Source organism: Heterodontus francisci, chromosome 29 (genome assembly GCF_036365525.1).
Source record: "Heterodontus francisci isolate sHetFra1 chromosome 29, sHetFra1.hap1, whole genome shotgun sequence".
In the NCBI taxonomy this organism is placed as follows: Eukaryota; Metazoa; Chordata; class Chondrichthyes; order Heterodontiformes; family Heterodontidae; genus Heterodontus; species Heterodontus francisci.
Window position 1 is genome coordinate 12,636,480 of NC_090399.1, and position 18,911 is coordinate 12,655,390.

Below are 18,911 nucleotides of genomic sequence, written 5' to 3' on the forward strand. Positions count from 1 at the left end.
GACCTTTCACCCAGGCTCTCCAGTGACGTTTTGCTCAAACTCCGCCCCGCCCACGGAGACATGTGACACCAGGAGCCAATCAGGAGTGGCGACAGTTGGCGTGAAGGTCACGTGTGCAGGCCTGTGCTCCGAGGCTTCTTGCGGTTCGCGGAGGGTGAGTGCAGCCGGTCGCTGAGGCCTGGTAGGGGGTGGGAGTGATGGTAGGAACCCTTTTCGTCCTGCCCCTTTTCCCGGAGAGGAGCCGCTGCAGATACTCATCCGAGCTGGAAACAAAACACCAGATTGGGGCTGAGTGAGGTGGAGGAGAGCGGAGCCCCGGGGGGGGCGAGCAGGGTCCTCGGGACTCCAGTCGCTCAGCCGGGAGGGGGGAATAATCGGCGCAGGCCTCGACCCCCCCCAGGTGTTTCGAACTGATTATTTGCAAGCATTTCCCGTCCCCCTCCTCCCCCCCTCTCTTCTCCTCCTCCTCCTCCTCCTCTCCCCTCCCTCTCTCTCCTCTCCCTCTCTCTCCCCTCCCTCTCTCACCCCCCTCCCTCTCCCCCCCTCCCTCTCTCCCCCCCCTCCCTCCCTCCCCTCCCCTCTCACCCCCCCCCCCTCCCTCCCCCCCTCACCCCCCTCCCCCCCTCACCCCCCTCCCCCCTCACCCCCCTCCCCCCTCACCCCCCTCCCCCCTCACCCCCCCTCACCCCTCACCCCCTCTCCCCCCTCACCCCCTCTCCCCCCTCACCCCCTCTCCCCCTCACCCCCTCTCCCCCCTCACCCCCTCCCCCCCTCACCCCCTCTCCCCCCCTCACCCCCTCTCCCCCCTCACCCCCTCTCCCCCCTCTCCCCCTCTCCCCCCCTCACCCCCTCACCCCCTCACCCCTCACCCCCTCTCCCCCCTCACCCCCTCTCCCCCCTCACCCCCTCTCCCCCCTCACCCCCTCTCCCCCCCTCCCCCCTCACCCCCCCCCTCCCCCTCACCCCCCCCTCCCCCCTCACTCCCCTCCCCCCTCCCCCCCACAACCCTCCCCCCTCCCCCCCACCCCCTCCCCCCCTCCCCCCCCCACCCCCTCCCCCCCACCCCCTCCCCCCCACCCCCTCCCCCCCACCCCCTCCCCCCCACCCCCTCCCCCCCCTCCCCCCCACCCCCTCCCCCCCTCCCCCCCACCCCCTCCCCCCCCACCCCCTCCCCCCCCACCCCCTCCCCCCCCACCCCCTCCCCCCCTCCCCCCCCACCCCCTCCCCCCTCCCCCCCACCCCCTCCCCCCCCACCCCCTCCCCCCCCACCCCCTCCCCCCCCACCCTCCCCCTCCCTCTCCCCCCTCCCCCCCTCCCCCCCTCCCCTCCCCCTCCCCCTCCCCCTCCCTCTCCCCCCTCTCCCCCCTCTCCCCCCTCTCCCCCCTCTCCCCCCCTCCCCTCCCCTCCCCTCCCCTCCCCTCCTCCCCTCCCCTCCCCTCCCCTCCTCCCCTCCCCTCCTCCCCTCCCCTCCCCTCCTCCCCTCCCCTCCCCCCCTCCCCTCCCCTCCCCTCCCTCCCTCCCTCCCTCCCTCCCCCCCTCCCCCCTTCCCCTCCCCCCCTTCCCCTTCCCCCCTTCCCCCCTTCCCCCCTTCCCCCCCTCCCCCCTTCCCCCCCTCCCCCCCTCCCCCCCTCCCCCCCTTCCCCCCCTCCCCCCCTTCCCCCCCTCCCCCCTCCCCCCCTTCCCCCCCTCCCCCCCTTCCCCCCCTCCCCCCTTCCTCCCCTCCCCCCCTCCCCTCCCCTCCCCCCTCCCCCCCTCCCCTCCCCTCCCCCCTCCCCCCCTCCCCCCCTCCCCCACTCCCCCCCCTCCCCCCCCTCCCCCCCCTCCCCCCCTCCCCCCCTCCCCCCCTCCCCCCCTCCCCCCCTCCCCCCCTCCCCCCCCCCCCCCCCTCCCCCCCTCCCCCCCTCCCCCCCCCCTCCCCCCCTCCCCCCCCCCCTCCCCCCCTCCCCCCCTCCCTCCCCCTCCCTCCCCCTCCCTCTCCCTCTCCCTCTCCCTCTCCCCCTCCCTCTCCCCCTCCCTCTCCCTCCCCCTCCCCCTCCCCCCCTCCCCCTCCCCCTCCCCCTCCCTCTCCCTCCCTCCCCTCCCCCCCTCCCTCCCCTCCCCCCCTCCCTCCCCCCCTCCCCCCCTCCCCCTCTCCCCCTCCCCCTCTCCCCCTCTCCCTCTCCCCCTCTCCCTCTCCCCCCCTACCCCTCCCCCTCCCTACCCCTCCCCCTCCCTACCTACAGCAAGAGGATCTGTCCAATTGTTTGCAGCAATGAGTTTGTTTTAATTATTTCTCTTTGTGAAAGCTCCAATCACGCTGGGTTGCAGTTGCACTGATGTCGAGAGCCATACAATATGTCGCTCGCTCCTGCCCCTCCCACAGTGCCATCTGAAACCATGGATGTCAACAGGTTATTTGACCATGGAGGGCATTACTTGAAAAGCGTTACCCTGTCCTTGCTCAATGCCTTTAAGGAGGTCATTGGGCAGTGATCGGGTCCTTTTGCTAGCCTAATTCTGCTGATAGGAAATGACGCAGTCACCTAACCACAACGCAGGTTGGACCTTCAATCCGGTGTCACCTTGATTGCTTGCCTTTGTGTGACTCCAGTCTGTGCATTGCATATACACTGGGGGAAGGAGCCTTCTTTAAAAGCAGTCCAGATGATGTATTCTTTCAAAGCGGTCCTGCTGCTCCACTTCAAATTGCTTTTGTGGTACAGAATTCCATGTTGCTGTCCCATGTCGAGGTGTCCTGATGGCGAGTCTACCTCTTTTAAAAGGGTCCCATGTTTGATATCCTCTCTCACATGGTTTTCTATTTTTCTTTCAGTGCTACGAGATAAAACTGCAGGATGAGTTCCTCAAGTGATGAAGGCAGCAGAACGCCTACGGTACTTCTCGCATTTTCTTTTTCAATGTGCTTTTTGACCCTTCCCGGGTCAGCTGAAACGCTCATCCGATGCCGTTCGTGGCTTCGTCTTGCGGCCCTCCACTGGGCTCCATCTCCCTGTCAACTGAAACACTTCAGGTTAATCCCTCCTCTGTGGCTCTTTTCTGCCTCTTGCAGGGTATTTGCCCTGAGCCCTCCCCCAACCAGGTCTTCAACCCTTGAGTTGAATGCTGCACTCCATCAGGCACCTTGGCTGCGAGCCTGTCTTGTTTAGTGAAGGCACTGGAGGTATTGAAACCATGAAGGCTTTGAGTCATGAGCGTGTGAGGGAGGGTGCAGAATGAGCTGATTTGAACTTATTCGATCAGGCACGCAGCCTGAAAATTCAATTTCCAACTTCCCTTCTGACTGCGCTCTCATCTGGTCGAATATTCCAACTTTGGAGTAAAGACATTTTGTTTTCTTTAGACTAAATACTTCTCAATTTGCTTTCACTAGTTTTATTTTCTATCCTAGTCTTACCATCCTGACACATCTTGACATAATATTCTTTGTGGAGAGTTGTGAAAAGCCCAGAGCAAGTGAGGAGGGGGCATAACCTTAAAACTAAAGCCAGGCTGTTAGGGGTGATGTCAAGAATATCTTCTTTGCAGGGTGGTGAAAATCTGGAACACTCTGCCCTCAAAAAAGCTGTTGAGGCTGGGGAGTCAATTGAAAACTTCTTGACTGAGATTGATAGTTTTATTTAATACGGCAAGGTTATGAAGGATTACGGAATTGGCTGGAGTTAAAATGCAGGTCAGCCACAATCTAATTCAATAGCGTAACAGGCTTTGAGGCTTCCTCCTGTTCCGACAAAGAGGGAGCAGTGGAGGCAGAGACCTTGGCAGCTTTCTCAGGAATAGGTGAGATACATTTGAAAGGAGGGAATGCAAGAATATGGAAATGATATTCGTACTGGATTACTTTAGCAAAGAGCTCACTGTTGCCCACAGGTCACCAACTAGTGGAAAGGACATGGAGGAACAAATTTGCAAGGAAATTAGAGAGTTGCAAAAATTATAGGGTAGTTATAATGGGGGACATTAATTATCCAAATATAGACCGGGTAGTAGTAGTGTAAAGGGCAGTGAGGGGCAAGAGTTCCTAGAGTGTGTTCAGGTAAATTTTCTACAGTATGTTGCTAGTCCAACGAGAATGGAGGCACTGCTAGACATGGTTCTTGGGAACGAGGTGTCCAAGTGGATCAAGTATCAGGAGATCATTTAGGGGACAGTGATCGTTGTATCATAAGGTTTAGGCTGATTATGGAAAAGGAACAATGAACAATCTAGAGTAAGAATAATTAACTAGGGAAAGCCAACTTCAATGGGGTAAGAATGGAGTTGGGGTGAATAAATTGGAGTCAAATGTTGGCAAGTAAAACGGTAGCTGAACAATGGGCTACCTTCAAAGAAGAGATCATTTGGGCACTGTCTAGGTGTGTTCCCTCGAAGATGAAAGGTAGGATAAATAAATCCAGAGCCCCTTGATGACAGAAGAGGCAGAGATTAAGATAGAAAAGAAAAAGTGTGCTTATGACAGATGCGAGGTAGAAAATACAATTGAGAACCAGGCTGAATATAGAAAGTTCAGAGAGGAAGGGAAAAGACAAATAAGAAGCAAAGAGAGTGGCAGCTAACATTAAAGGGAATCCCAAAGTTTTCTGTAAGCATATGAATAGTAAAAGGGTGGTAAAAGGAGGAGTTGGGCCAATTAGGGACCATAAAGGGGATTTACGCATGGAGGCAGAGGGCATAGCTGAGGTATTAAATGAATACTTTGCATCTGTCTTTCTTTCTTTGGCCTCCTTATCTCGAGAGACAATGGATAAGCGCCTGGAGGTGGTCAGTGGTTTGTGAAGCAGCGCCTGGAGTGGCTACAAAGGCCAATTCTAGAGTGACAGGCTCTTCCACAGGTGCTGCAGAGAAATTTGTTTGTCGGGGCTGTTACACAGTTGGCTCTCCCCTTGCGCCTCTGTCTTTTTTCCTGCCAACTACTAAGTGTGGCGAGTCGAATCTGTCTTTACTGAGGAAGAAAATGCAACTGAGGCAATGATGAAAGAGGAGGTAATTCAGACACTAGCAGGGTTTAAAATTGATAAGGAGGACATATTAGATAGGCTGTCTGTACTTAAAGTGGATAAAGCACCAGGACCGGATGAGATGCATCCAAGGACACTGAGGGAAGTGAGGGTGGAAATCGCTGAGGCACTGTCCATAATTTTTCGGTCTTCCTTAGACTCGGGGGTAGTGCCAGAGAATTGCAAATGTTATACCCTTGTTCAAGCAAGAGTATAAAGATAAACCAAGCAATTACAGGCAAGTCAGTTTAACTTCGGTGGTGGGGAAACTTGTAGAAATATTAGTTTGGGACAAAATGAGTAGTCACATGGACAAATGCGGGTTAATTGAGGAAAGCCAGCATGGATTTGCTAAGAGGAAATCATGTTTAGCTAACTTGCTGGAGTTTTTTGAGGAGGTAACAGGGTTGATGAGGGCAATGCAGTTGATGTGGTGTACAGTGCCACACAACAGACTTGTGAGCAGAGTTATAGCTCATAGAATAAAATGGGTGGTTGCAACGTGGATACGAAATTGGCTGAGTGACAGTAAACAGTAGTGGTTAATGGATGTTTTACGGCTGGAGGAATTCCCCAAGGGTACGTGTTGGGACCCTTGCTTTTCCTGATATGCTAATGACCTAGACCTTGGTGTACAGGGCACAATTTCAAAGTTTGCAGATGATAGGAAACTTGGAAGCATTGTGAACTGTGAGGAGGATACCGCAGAACTCCAAAATGATATAGGCAAGTTGGTGGAATGGGCGGGTAGGTGGCAGCTGTAGCTCAATGCAGAGAATTGTGAAGTGATTCATTTTGGTAGGAAGAACATGGAGAGAAATATAACATAAAGGGTACAATTCTAAAGGAGGTGCGGGAGCAGAGACCTGGGTGTACATGTGCATAAGTCGTTGAAGGTGGCAGCACAGGTTGAGAGAGTGGTTAATAAAGTATACAGTATCCTGGGCTTTATTAATAGGGGCATAGAGTACTAGAGCAAGGAAGTTATGTTGAACTTGTATAAGACACTAGTTCGGCCTCAGCTGGAGTATTGCATCCAGTTCTGGGTGCCGCAGTTAGGAAAGATATGAGTGCATTGGCGAGAGTACAGAAAAGATTCACAATGATTTCAGGGATGAAGAACTTCAGTTATGAAGATAGATTGGAGAAGTTGGAACTGTTTCCCTTGGAGAAGAGAAGGCTGAGAAGTGATTGATAGAGGTATTCAAAATCATGAGAGGTCTGGACAGAGAAGATAGGGAGAAACTGTTCCCACTCGTGAAAGGATCAAAAATGAGAGAGCACAGATTTAAAGTAATGGATAAGAGAAGGAAAAGTGACACGAGGAACAACTTTTCACATAGTGAGTGGTTAAGGTCTGGAATGCACTACTTGAGAACGTGGTGGAGGCAGGTTCAATTGAAGCATTCAAAAGGGAGTTAGACAGTTATATGAAAAGGAAGAATGTACAGGGTTTCGGGGAGAAGGCGGGGGAGTGGCACTAGGCGAATTGCTTTTTTGGAGAGTCGGTGTAGATGCAATGGGCCAAAATGGCCGCCTTCACTGGAAGAATTCTGAGAGTTTGTAGGAATATTGGGTCTTATGGCTCCTTTTTGTGGTGTGGTATATCAGTTAATATTTAGTATATTCCTCTTGAAATTTTACCGTAACCTCGTCTTTCAAGGCTTCTCTAATTTTTTCCGCATGCCTCATTTCCTTATTAAGAAGGAAAAAGCCTACGTGGTGTTTGGCATTTGGAGCTCCACAATATTGCTTGCTCATGATGCTATGATTTGTCATGGTATATGATTTAATTTGTTAATGCTAATGCTGTGGCTCATTGTTTTTTAAATAGAGAAGCATAAACCTTTCTGACAACCTTGCAAGAGTAACAATGTTCCTTTCTTTAAAAACGCCCATTACCATTTGTGAATGGAGAAAGATGATGTGATAGTAATATAACTGCATTGCCTTGTTCAAACCACAACTCAATTAAAGGGTTCTTCCGTGTATTACTGAAGGCGTTGATTGATATGGGATGCAGTTTCTGCAAGTTGGCTGTTCTCTGGTACCTTTGTCTCAGTGGGAATTCTTTGTGAGCTCATGGTTCTTTATTTATAGAGGGCAGTGCCACCTGATGGCAGTGCAGGTCAGAGATAATGGCTACAGCAGTGTAGCACCAACTCCAACTTGTCCTTTAGTTGAATGCAGCTCCCTCTTGGGGTAAATTCAGTAATCAGGCAGTCCCATGTGTGAGCTTAGAGCATGTCTGAAGGCTATTCACCAATGGGATGCACCAAAACTGTGCTTGATCCTGTTTTCTTGCCCAATTCCCACGTGTCCACAGGAATTATTATTTAATGCCCAAATAACAATCTGTTGCTTGAAGCCCTGGAGAATTTCTTGCATTCCACTAGGCACTGAGGTCAGTTGTAATCCTGCTGTGAGCCAAACCTACTGGAAACCAATAGCCTCAACTCGGCCACTCTCTATGAATCAGTGCCAGGCTTGTTAATGCATTTATCAGCTGAGCCGTCACTGGAAGGTGTACATTTTAAAAATGTAGTATTAAAACTGGAATAGTGTCATGCAAACCACCCCAGAAACTAGCCTGACCTTTAGCTAAAATTTCAGATCTGATTGTTTCCGACCCTTTGGACATCTGGGGCTGTTTTAAAATTTATTAATGTTACAGTTGACATCCCACCGAGTTTAATTGTTGTATTTTAATCGGCATAGTGTTGCTGTTTGCATTGTAAAATTTAGTGTTACTTGAAGCTTGTTTTGTTGTGCAGTGCACCGGCACTTGCTTCATAATAAATGGGCTGCCATCTTTTGCTGTTGAGACTGTGTAGAATTGCCCCTTGGGTGTGGTATTGGAGGGCTGCAGGCTTACAGAGCCACACTCCACCAAGAGTCAGAACTTGCAGGATGAAGTGTTGGGGCTAGGCAAGAGGGGGGGCGTGGGGGGTTGGTGGCAGGACAACTAGGATGGAACCTTGGCTTGAACGTTACTGTTTGAATGTAATGTCACCTTCAAACCTTTTTCCTAAATTATATTTCACATCATAATCAATCTTTTAAATATTTACAAATATGATTTTATTTTCTCGGAAGAGTTTCATGCACTGAAATATGTTGAATAAAAGTCTCGAACCCCCTGGGGTGTCCTAAGACCTGATCTGTTGTGGCAAAATTAATAGCCCAGGCGCTTGTCTCTTTGGGCAAGATTGTTGGACCAGACGGGGGAAGATTCCTGTTGAGTAACATACAATGAATCCTTGTTTTACACAGCCGCAAGATGCAAGTGGCCCCAGGAAGGATGGGATCCCTCTCCAAAGGAACATAAAGCAAGGTATGAGATGAACTTTGTAACAGAATAGCTTGGTGTGGGTGTGCTGATCAGAACGGAGGTAAAGGGATGAGTTAGAGACGTCCTTAGAGCCAATTTTAGAGACTGGTGCGTGGTGACAGGTGAACAATTTCAATGCTAAAGGAGGGGAGTTAGTTCAGTAAAATTCACCTTTGAGATGTGTATTTTCCAACATGGATAGCCCTCCTTTTGAAAGTGCAATTTGTCAAATGAAATGCACTTTCTTTTAAAACTCCTTAGTTTACACTTTTAATAGCCAAGTTCTTTCCATAATGCATATTGCAAAGGCATTAATAAAACTATACTTTGTTTCCATTTTTGGAGAAATATGAATTGTTTTAATTTTTTTCCTTTTAGATTTCTGCTGATCCTGTATTCTTAGGAATGTCATGTTCTGTCAGGTCCAGGGCAGAACAGGTTGTGCAACCTTAGCTGTAGTTCTGCTTTGCTGATAACTCATTGAAATATTTAATTCTGTTTAAAGAAAAAAATAACTTATGCCTAAGCTCCCGTAATGGTTCAGTGGATGAATGTACAGCCTGGTGTGGTATTAAGCCATACAAGGAATGGGTGGAGTTCCAAATTTAATCCTGAGTTTGATTGTCACCCAGCTGAGATTAGCTAAAACCTACAATTGGCCTCCACACCCTTGTGCTAGTGAGGAGGGGAAAGTAATCCCAATCACCCTCTGCTGGAAAAGTGCATGTGATATGTTGGGCAAGGACAAGATTAAGTTTCGACTGTGGCACTTTCTCTACAGTTGAATAACTTGCTCGCTCACAGTTAACCAGGCTTGCATGTCTAGAACGGGACGTGGGTGAGGTACCAGAGATCTGCCTATCCATATGAAATTGGACCATGATGAGACAGCAGAGAAAACTAGATGTGGGGAGGCGATGGCATCCAGCTCATACCTGTGGCCATACAGTGCCTTTCACGTCCTGACGATGTCCCAAATTGCTTGACGGCCAGTGACGTACACCTCTGACCGTGCAGTATTCCCTCAGCATTGTGCTGAAGTGTCAACCTAGATTTTACACTCAAGTCTCAGGAGTGGAAATTGAACCCACAATCACTGACTAATGAGTGTGCTACCTCCTGAGCCACAGCTGGTTGTCATATAAATTACAGCGCTATGTTTGTATATCTCAATTTTACACAAAGGTGTGACTTATGCAATGGATTTTGTAACAGTCACATTTTCTGCTGCTAGGTGCCACTGTTGGTCCTCCTGGGAGGACACTATGGTTTCAGTGCTCCTAGGTTAGGGAGGGGAAAACTGTTCAGCATTCTCACTCTTGAACAATATCCAGTGACCCTGCTGTAAGTGTGTATGTGGACATAGAATAAGAACAGGATTTGACTGGATTGTTGAGCGGTCTGCCCACTTTAAGACTCTTGAGTATGATGACCAATTGGGTGTGATTTTGGAGCGTAGTCAGCACTTGTGGTTCTTGAATTCTAATTTGTGTCATCAGTCTAGTGGAGGGTAAATGCCTTCAGGAGGAGGGTGAGAACTGGAGACCTGGAACGTTATCCGATCTCCCACAGACCAACTATGTATTTTACAACCTTTTCTGTTCTTGATTTCCAGCATTTGAAGCTTTTCTTTTTGTCTAAAATAATTTGCATTTTATTTCTTTCAGAAACCGATTGTCTAGTTCGATTTGCAATATCTGGTGCTGAGAATCATTACCAGGACTGTCAGGTACAGCTGAATTAGTTTATGGTAGTGGCTTTGTTCTTGCTTCAAACTGGCATGGGCTGCACTTTTGAATCAAAAGCTTACTGTGTGTTAACTCCAGAATGAATTGGTGGCAGATTGGGCTAGAGTACTGCCGCTGGAAGCAGAAAAGATGAAAATTTATGCAGATGATGCGCTGATGGTGATCTCTTGCTCATGGCTCTGTAATTGGAGGGGGAGCTGAGAAATGGAGGGGAGAAGACTGTTTTGACCAGAACAGAAACTTTGAAACTTCTCCGTAGGGTTTGGGAGTAATCTGCGAGGCAAAGTCAGTCCAAGCTATCTCGGTTGGCTTTCTGAAGCTGTCTAGCTATGCCAGTTGAGGCTTGCAAGCACCTACCCATTGCCCTCAGCAGTGGAGAGTGGCAGGCGTGAGAAAATGGCAGAGGTTAAAATTTGGGATGCGACTGCTTCTTTTGATGGCTGTTATTCTGTACATTGGCCATTATGAAGTTGAGTACTCCAGAACATGACCTAGTCTTGGGAGTGCACATGCTACTACTGCTTTCTGACCCTGGGCGAGAGAGGGAAAAAGCAGCTGGGATCCTTAGTGCTGATTACTATCCAATGGAAAGCAAGTGCATTTGCATATTGGGTGAACAGAATAGTATTGGGTAGTAATGCCTCACGAACTCCCTCCACACTGGCCATCTAATGTCCAGGCTTGTAAGTTAGGAATGGTTGCTTGGCCAGTAAGTGCCTAACAAACCTTAGCTTGGCATGTTCAAGAAAGAGGGGGGGGGGAAAAGCGTAAAATAATAAGCATTAATAAATTCCTGTCTCTCCAGATCAAAAATGCTAGAAGCAAAAAGATGGGTGATTGTAACGCCTGGGGAGAAAGCAAACTGCAACCGGGCAGCTATACTGAAGAGTTAAGTCCAAAGAATGGGAAAATTCTCAAGAACAAACACACAAACAAGAAGTGCGGAATTCAAAACTTCCAGAGAAAAGAGTTCACTTTCAGTGTGTGTGGAGACCCGGATAACGTCCAGTATGTGTTTACTGGGGAGCCAAGCGACACCTTGCTCTTTGCATTAAATTCATCCTGTGATTTTGAAGAGAAGGTGAAAAGCGACAACACGATCCTTGCCTACGGGGAAGGCCCACTGAAAGGTTTAGTGAACCTCGATATCCTCTGCCGCTACCTGCCGCCACACTCCCATTTCCGACTGCTGTTCCTGCGGACTCAATCTCGTGACGGCGGTGAGCGGCGGGTGCCCGCTCTGTACCCGCGCAACAAGTGCCATGTTCTCTTCTACGTCGAGCCGAGTGGCAGGACGGGGGTTAACACCACCCAGAGGATTGTTCTGGCTGACCGGATAGCTCAGGGGCAAACCAAGCTTTGCATCCTCGGCTTCGAGGGCGAGACCATTCGGGAAGCTTTGGTGAATGATGGCCGCTTCGACCCCAAGATCGAGGATGACACTCACAAACTACTGGAGAAGGTGGACCCACCAAGGAAGATACAGTTCAACAACATAGTGGACGCACTGCATGGCCGGAGCTTTCAAATCGAGATGAGCGGTCCCAAGAAGAAGACCTGCGACGATGGCAGGAGCCCGAAGCCAAAAGCGAGTAAATCTGCAGAGTCGGCAGCGCAAATGTCCAGGAGGGACTTGGATGGAAAAGCGTGCGAGGGTGGCCGCAATCTGCTGCCAAAGTGGCACGTGGAGGCCCGTCGTGCCTCGGTGATGAAATTCAAGCAATCTGTTTCCAGGAATGCCGACCTGGCAAATGTATCGGAAAGGCAGTATTTGAACCGGCTGCACCAAGAAGCCCTGTCGTCTGTGCCGGCTAGGGTTTTCCGCTGCATCACGGACCGACTCTCCAGCGTGGGCTGCATTGCCTGGAAGTCTTCGACCGTTCAGGGCAGCGGCACTTGCTTCATTCTGAAAGACAGATACATAGTCACCTGCTACCACGTGGTGGAAATGATCACGGAGAACGCTGCGTTTGAAAACTGGCCTGCTCTAATCCGCGACTGCGTCGAAGTCTTCTTTGGCTATGAGGAGGAGGGCCAGAAAGGTCAACCGTTGAAGCTGGCGGCCTGGCTAGAGATTTATGATCAAGTGCTTGATTACGCCATCCTGGAACTGGAGAGCCCCCCCGGAGCGCTGGGACTGATGGAGTTCTGTGCTGCCACGCCAGAAACTGGTACCCTTTACATCACCGGCCACCCAGATGGTGACAAAAAGAAAATCTGTCCTTGCTCGGTCGTGACTGGTGATCAGGCAGCTGGTTATGCACCGCAGCATCTGGAAAACTTCAGATCCGAAATAACCAGAGAAGATGCTGAAAGTTATGTGTATGACACGGTCTTGATTGCAAGTCAAGCTTTCAACAGACTGAAACACTCCAACGTGATCGCATACAAAACAGATTTCCACCATGGTGCTGCGGGATCACCAATATTTAACTCTGAGGGATCCGTAGTTGCATTGCACTGTGGTGGTGAGACCTACAGGAAGAATAAAGACCCAGAAAAGTTCTACATTGAACTTGGAAGACCCATTATGCTTATTCTCCGCAATATAATTAGCAAGAATGACAATGCCATGACGGAAAAGACAAAGCAAATAATCACTGCGTTACAAACTTCTTGGAAGTGAAGTGTACGCGGCCAGAGAACAGATCACAGAGAAGATACTAAAATGCAGGAAAGAAGTGGGAAAGGCTGTATACTGTAAGAAAGTTATGCCATATGAATGGGAAAGGTACAAATGAACTTTGTTTTGAAGGGTCCCACCTGGAGAATTAACCCATCTTTCAGAACATAGATCATGTAGTTTGCTAGACTGCGGAGATTTGGGTGCTGTTGTCTGGCAGTGGAGAAATGTACAGTATAACTTGTTCAGTGCGACTATGTGCATTTACCCAAAGCTAAAGACTGGAAGAATTGCAGAGTTCTGTGTTTGGGGAAATGTATGAGGGGGATTTTTTATTTTTTATTTTTGTATGGTTTTGCTCCGAGTGTGGAGCCTCGCTATTCCAAAGTATAAGGTTGGAGTTGGGGAAATGTTGAACAAGGAACCATTGGGAAGGTTGTCTGAGACTAATCTAACGGTGTCTCACTTATTTACTTGAAATCAGTGTGGATCAGTCTCTGCAAATCTGTATCTTTTGTTTCTGTAACATTTCATCTAACCCCAACCCCCCTCCCCCTCAGCCAAGAGGCTATTTGTGAGCCTAGATGGTGAGTGTATTTGAGGGTACAGATGATCACAGCCAAGCCCCATCTTGTCCTTTTGCACCTTCCAACCCTGGATGGCAATCGGGAACAAAGATTCTGGCTTTATTTATTTCCTCCCAACTTGGGTGTTTAGGTCAATTTTAGTCCAGTTGCTTGAGGGGTTTAAACTGCAACCTTTGGTCTGTGCATCATTTTAAGACGTGTCACCTCCAGGAGAGAGCTCTGATTTTTTTTTTTTTTGCACCCAACTGATTTAAACACAAAAAAACCTTCTGTTTAAATGGTGTTTGACCAATCCTGGACTAACAGTGAGACTTTGTGGCAGATAAGTGAATACTGCATTTTTGAGTCGGAGACTGCTTAGAATATGCTATTGCGTCCAATTTTGAAACTGAAGACTGACCTGTTTGCGTATCATTTAGGAAATCCTTTCATTGTCAAATTTAAACCAGATTTAGTACTAATAATGAACTGACAGCAAGGCCCTTTTAAGACTTTCTTTATAGTGCATTGAAAGGACTTTATAATAGAACTAGCTCAGCACACAATTCGAATGCAGTAATTTGTTTTTCTGTTCCGATAACCCATTGCAAATATTTATGCATTCCTGAGGTCCCCCACCTATCTTAACTTCCAAAAGACAGTGTTAACTGTTGCAGGGCAGTCAGTGCTGTTGTGGCAGATTAACATAAGCAGAAGCAATTTGCTAGTAATTCAGAAAATATAAAAATCAGATGACTGGATTCGATAGGCAGATTTTCTTGCGGAACACCCAATGTCCCTTTGTGGATCTCAGAAATCCCAGGTTGCAAATCTATGTTCTAACGCAGCTTTGAAAATGGTTATCAGGCCTTTTTTTTTTCTGCTTTTCGCACACCTTCCCTTTTGTACCACATTGATACATCTGTTTGCACTGAATCTGCTACAGTGATACGTTTTCAATGAGGTTTGTGCATGAAAAGGAAGCTTTAAATACAGAAAAGTGCCAAATGCTTTTGTAATGTCATTGTATCATTGCCCCACAATATTTTGCTTTCTTCTTGTGTTTTTGCAACATGTCCTGCAGCACTGTTTAATGGGGCGGCAGTCCTCTTTCGCTCTATAATTGTAGATATGTGAGGAAAATATTCCATTTGTTATGTGGAAAAGTGTTAACATTTATTCTCTATCAAAAGGTTATTGAAGAAGCAACCTACACTTTTTAATTTGAACTCTCTTATAGCTGCCATTTTCTGGCCCACATATGCTATGCAATTTTTTTCCCACCTAGTTCATGTATCGATGCTAAAGTGACTGACCTGGTTTTGTTTAAAACAAAAAAGTGACTCCAGCTTACTCCCAACCTGCCAATTGTTCATGTTTCAGCCAGGACTGATTGTTGGCAAGCCTTATGACTGAGAGAGGTGTCACAGCCTGATCCTGGAGTTATCCAACAACCACATGCATTCACTGGCTAACAGTGATCAATGGAAAGCCATCAGGAGCGGGAAACACTCATTTTTCTTTGAGTCTCCCCCCCGCTCCCCACTACCATCAGCTACAGGCGATGTGGCAGATTGTCACAGGTCCACTGCAAGTCTCTACTGAAATCAACTATACGAGCATAAGAGAGCAGTCAAAACTCTGGGCCTTGCTGATCTGTGTGGCTCAGTACCACATTGATGGGGATGTTTTATCAATAACACATTGCATTTTTTTTGGAGTGTTGCTCTATGTAACAAGCAAGTTCACCAAGTGCTGCTTGTTTTCGCATGTCAAAACATATCACCAACTGGCAAAATACTGAGCACTGGGGGCTGGAATATTGAAACTGCTGAGCAACTCTCCCAAGTGCCTGTTCTTGTGCATGCTTTGAGTAATAGGCTATCTGACTGTGATGGACATCACAGCTGAGCCCTATCCTGCCCTCACCTGGCTTCCACACAAGTACTTTTCCAGTGGGGGCAGCTGCTTTGTGTTGACCAGATGCATGAAATCTGGTTGGTTTGAAGTTTATTTTTCCTCCCCTGTCCTCGGGACGCTGTGACCAATTGTAGCAGTCCAGTCACTGCTGTGGTAACTCCACACAGGCTGGTCGTGGAACCTAGTTTCTCAGGGTCAGGGACTAAAATCTTTATTTCTGAGCCAAATGGCTGACAAAAGTATTCGGATGAATATTGATTGTATATATGAAATGGCAAAAGTTCCTTATTCTTTATGTAAAGCAAAAAAAAATTGAACACTTTATAAACATCTGGTTAACAGTTTGAATGGCGCTTGCTACATTTTTGTTGAACTGGGATTTCTTTTTTAGTGCTAGTATTTGAATTTGTTACATGGATTCATGGATATTCTATAAATCTGCTATCATGTATAAATACGGTTACAATAAAAATATTTCCTGGTTAAATTTGTTACTAATTGTCCTTTTTTAAAAAAAAAAATGTCAAACATGGTACATATTATTAAGGAACTTGCATTAATCTAGTCCCACAGTGCTTTGGAGCCAATCTATAGGATAGTCACTGTTTTAATACAGGGAGAAGCAATGGCTAATTTGCACATAGCAAAGTCCCACAAACAACAATGAGATGAATGGTTAAAAGATAGAGATTGACCAGGATGCTGGGAGAGCTCCCATGCTCTTCAAATAGTGCCATGGGAACTTGTATGTCCACTTGAAACAGTATATGGGGTCAGAACCAATAACCATGTAACACTCCCTCGACTGCACTGAAGTATCAAGATTATGTGCTCAAATCCTGCAGTAAGATGCATTTCAGCTTCGGGTGTTTCTCCTGTTTTGGGGGAGCTAAATTACTGAGAGGAACAAAGAAAATTACAGCACAGGAACAGGCCCTTCGGCCCTCCAAGCCTGCGCCGATCCAGATCCTCTATCTAAACCTGTCGCCTATTTTCTAAGGGTCTATATCTCTTTGCTTCCTGCCCATTCATGTATCTGTCTAGATACATCTTAAAAGACGCTATCGTGCCTGCGTCTACCACCCTCTGCGTAAAGAACTTTCCACGCATATCCCCCTTAAACTTTTCCCCTCTCACTTTGAACTCGTGACCCCTAGTAATTGAATCCCCCACTCTGGGGAAAAAGCTTCTTGCTATCCACCCTGTCTATACCCCTCATGATTTTGTACACCTCAATCAGGTCCCCCCTCAACCTCCGTCTTTCTAATGAAAATAATCCTAATCTACTCAACCTCTCTTCATAGCTAGCGCCCTCCATACCAGGCAACATCCTGGTGAACCTCCTCTGCACCCTCTCCAAAGCATCCACATCCTTTTGGTAATGTGGCGACCAGAACTGCACGCAGTATTCCAAATATGGCCGAACCAAAGTCTTATACAACTGTAACATGACCTGCCAACTCTTGTACTCAATACCCCGTCCAATGAAGGAAAGCATGCCGTATGCCTTCTTGACCACTCTATTGACCTGCGTTGCCACCTTCAGGGAACAATGGACCTGAACACCCAAATCTCTCTGTACATCAATTTTCCCCAGGACTTTTCCACTTACTGTATAGTTCACTCTTGAATTGGATCTTCCAAAATGCATCACCTCGCATTTGCCCTGATTGAACTCCATCTGCCATTTCTCTGCCCAACTCTCCAATCTATCTATATTCTTCTGTATTCTCTGACAGTCCCCTTCACTATCTGCTACTCCACCAATCTTAGTGTCGTCTGCAAACTTGCTGATCAGACCACCTATATTTTCCTCCAAATCATTTATGTATATCACAAACAACAGTGGTCCCAGCACGGATCCGTGTGGAACGCCACTGGTCACACGTCTCCATTTTGAGAAACTCCCTTCCACTACTACTCTCTGTCTCCTGTTGCGCAGCCAGTTCTTTATCCATCTAGCTAGTACACCATGGACCCCATGCGACTTCACTTTCTCCACCAGCCTACCATGGGGAACCTTATCAAACGCCTTACTGCAGTCCATGTATATGACATCTACAGCCCTTCCCTCATCAATCAACTTTGTCACTTCATCAAAGAATTCTATTAAGTTGGTAAGACATGACCTTCCCTGCACAAAACCATGTTGCCTATCACTGATAAGCCCATTTTCTTCCAAATGGGAATAGATCCTATCCCTCAGTATCTTCTCCAGCAGCTTTCCTACCACTGACGTCAGGCTCACCGGTCTATAATTAGCTGGATTTTTCCTGCTAACCTTCTTAAACAAGGGGACAACATTAGCAATTCTCCAGTCCTCCGGGACCTCACCCGTGTTTAAGGATGCTGCAAAGATATCTGTTAAGGCCCCAGCTATTTCCTCTCTCGCTTCCCTCAGCAACCTGGGATAGATCCCATCTGGACCTGGGGACTTGTCCACCTTAATGCCTTTTAGAATACCCAACACTTCCTCCCTCCTTATGCCGACTTGACCTAGAGTAATCAAACATCTGTCCCTAACCTCAACATCCGTCATGTCCCTCTCATCGGTGAATACCGATGCAAAGTACTCGTTTAGAATCTCACCCATTTTCTCTGACTCCACGCATAACTTTCCTCCTTTGTCCTTGAGTGGGCCAATCCTTTCTCTAGTTACCCTCTTGCTCCTTCTATATGAATAAAAGGCTTTGGGATTTTCCTTAACCCTGTTTGCTAAAGATATTTCATGACCCCTTTTAGCCCTCTTAATTCCTCGTTTCAGATTGCGACTACAATCCCGATATTCTTTCAAAACTTCGTCCTTCAGCCTCCTAGACCTTATGTATGCTTCCTTTTTCCTCTTAGCCAGTCTCACAATTTCACCTGTCATCCATGGTTCCCTAATCTTGCCATTTCTATCCCTCATTTTCACAGGAACATGTCTCTCCTGCACGCTAATCAACCTCTTTAAAAGCCTCCCACATATCAAATGTGGATTTACCTTCAAACAGCTGCTCCCAATCTACATTCCCCAGCTCCTGCCGAATTTTGGTATAGTTGGCCTTCCCCCAATTTAGCACTCTTCCTTTAGGACCACTCTCGTCTTTGTCCATGAGTATTCTAAAACTTACGGAATTGTGATCACTATTCCCAAAGTAGTCCCCCTACTGAAACTTCAACCACCTGGCCGGGCTCATTCCCCAACACCAGGTCCAGTATGGCCCCTTCCCGAGTTGGACTATTTACATACTGCTCTAGAAAACCCTCCTGGATGTTCCTTACAAATTCTGCTCCATCTAGACCTCTAACACTAAGTGAATCCCAGTCAATGTTGGGAAAATTAAAATCTCCTATCACCACCACCCTGTTGCTCCTACATCTTTCCATAATCTGTTTACATATTTGTATCTCTATCTCACGCTCGCTGTTGGGAGGCCTGTAGTACAGCCCCAACATTGTTACCGCACCCTTCGTATTTCTGAGTTCTGCCCATATTGCCTCACTGCTCGAGTCCTCCATAGTGCCCTCCTTCAGCACAGCTGTGATATCCTCTTTGAGCAGTAATGCAACTCCTCCACCCCTTTTACCTCCCCCTCTATCCCGCCTGAAGCATCGATATCCTGGGATATTTAGTTGCCAATCGTGCCCTTCCCTCAACCAAGTCTCAGTAATAGCAATAACATCATACTCCCAGGTACTAATCCAAGCCCCAAGTTCATCCCCGAGTTCCGAAGAAGGGTCACTGAC

General features: G+C 47.9%; 1 protein-coding gene across 2 annotated transcripts; it reads left to right on the plus strand.

The window, feature by feature from the left end:
* The first annotated feature begins 49 nt into the window (after positions 1-49).
* On the plus strand, positions 50-15,672 carry LOC137346127 (serine protease FAM111A-like). 2 transcript variants are annotated; one of them, XM_068009439.1, is made up of 5 exons: positions 50-154; positions 2,813-2,873; positions 8,268-8,328; positions 9,993-10,054; positions 10,879-15,672. In XM_068009439.1, exons 2-5 carry the CDS (start codon positions 2,835-2,837, stop codon positions 12,697-12,699), a joined length of 1,983 nt encoding a protein of 660 aa, XP_067865540.1. In that variant the 5' UTR covers positions 50-154; positions 2,813-2,834; the 3' UTR covers positions 12,700-15,672. The 2 variants fall into 2 exon arrangements, with proteins under 2 accessions (XP_067865540.1, XP_067865541.1); XM_068009440.1 differs by having other exon boundaries at positions 136-200.
* Positions 15,673-18,911: the final 3,239 nt, after the last annotated feature.

Excerpts from the sequence above, each read along its gene's own strand:
- LOC137346127 (XM_068009439.1), top strand. The coding sequence starts at position 2,835 with ATGAGTTCCTCAAGTGATGAAGGCAGCAGAACGCCTACG. Across the intron at positions 2,874-8,267 it reads AAGGCAGCAGAACGCCTACG|CCGCAAGATGCAAGTGGCCC; the intron begins GTACTTCTCGCA and ends TGTTTTACACAG. Across the intron at positions 10,055-10,878 it reads ATCATTACCAGGACTGTCAG|ATCAAAAATGCTAGAAGCAA; the intron begins GTACAGCTGAAT and ends CTGTCTCTCCAG.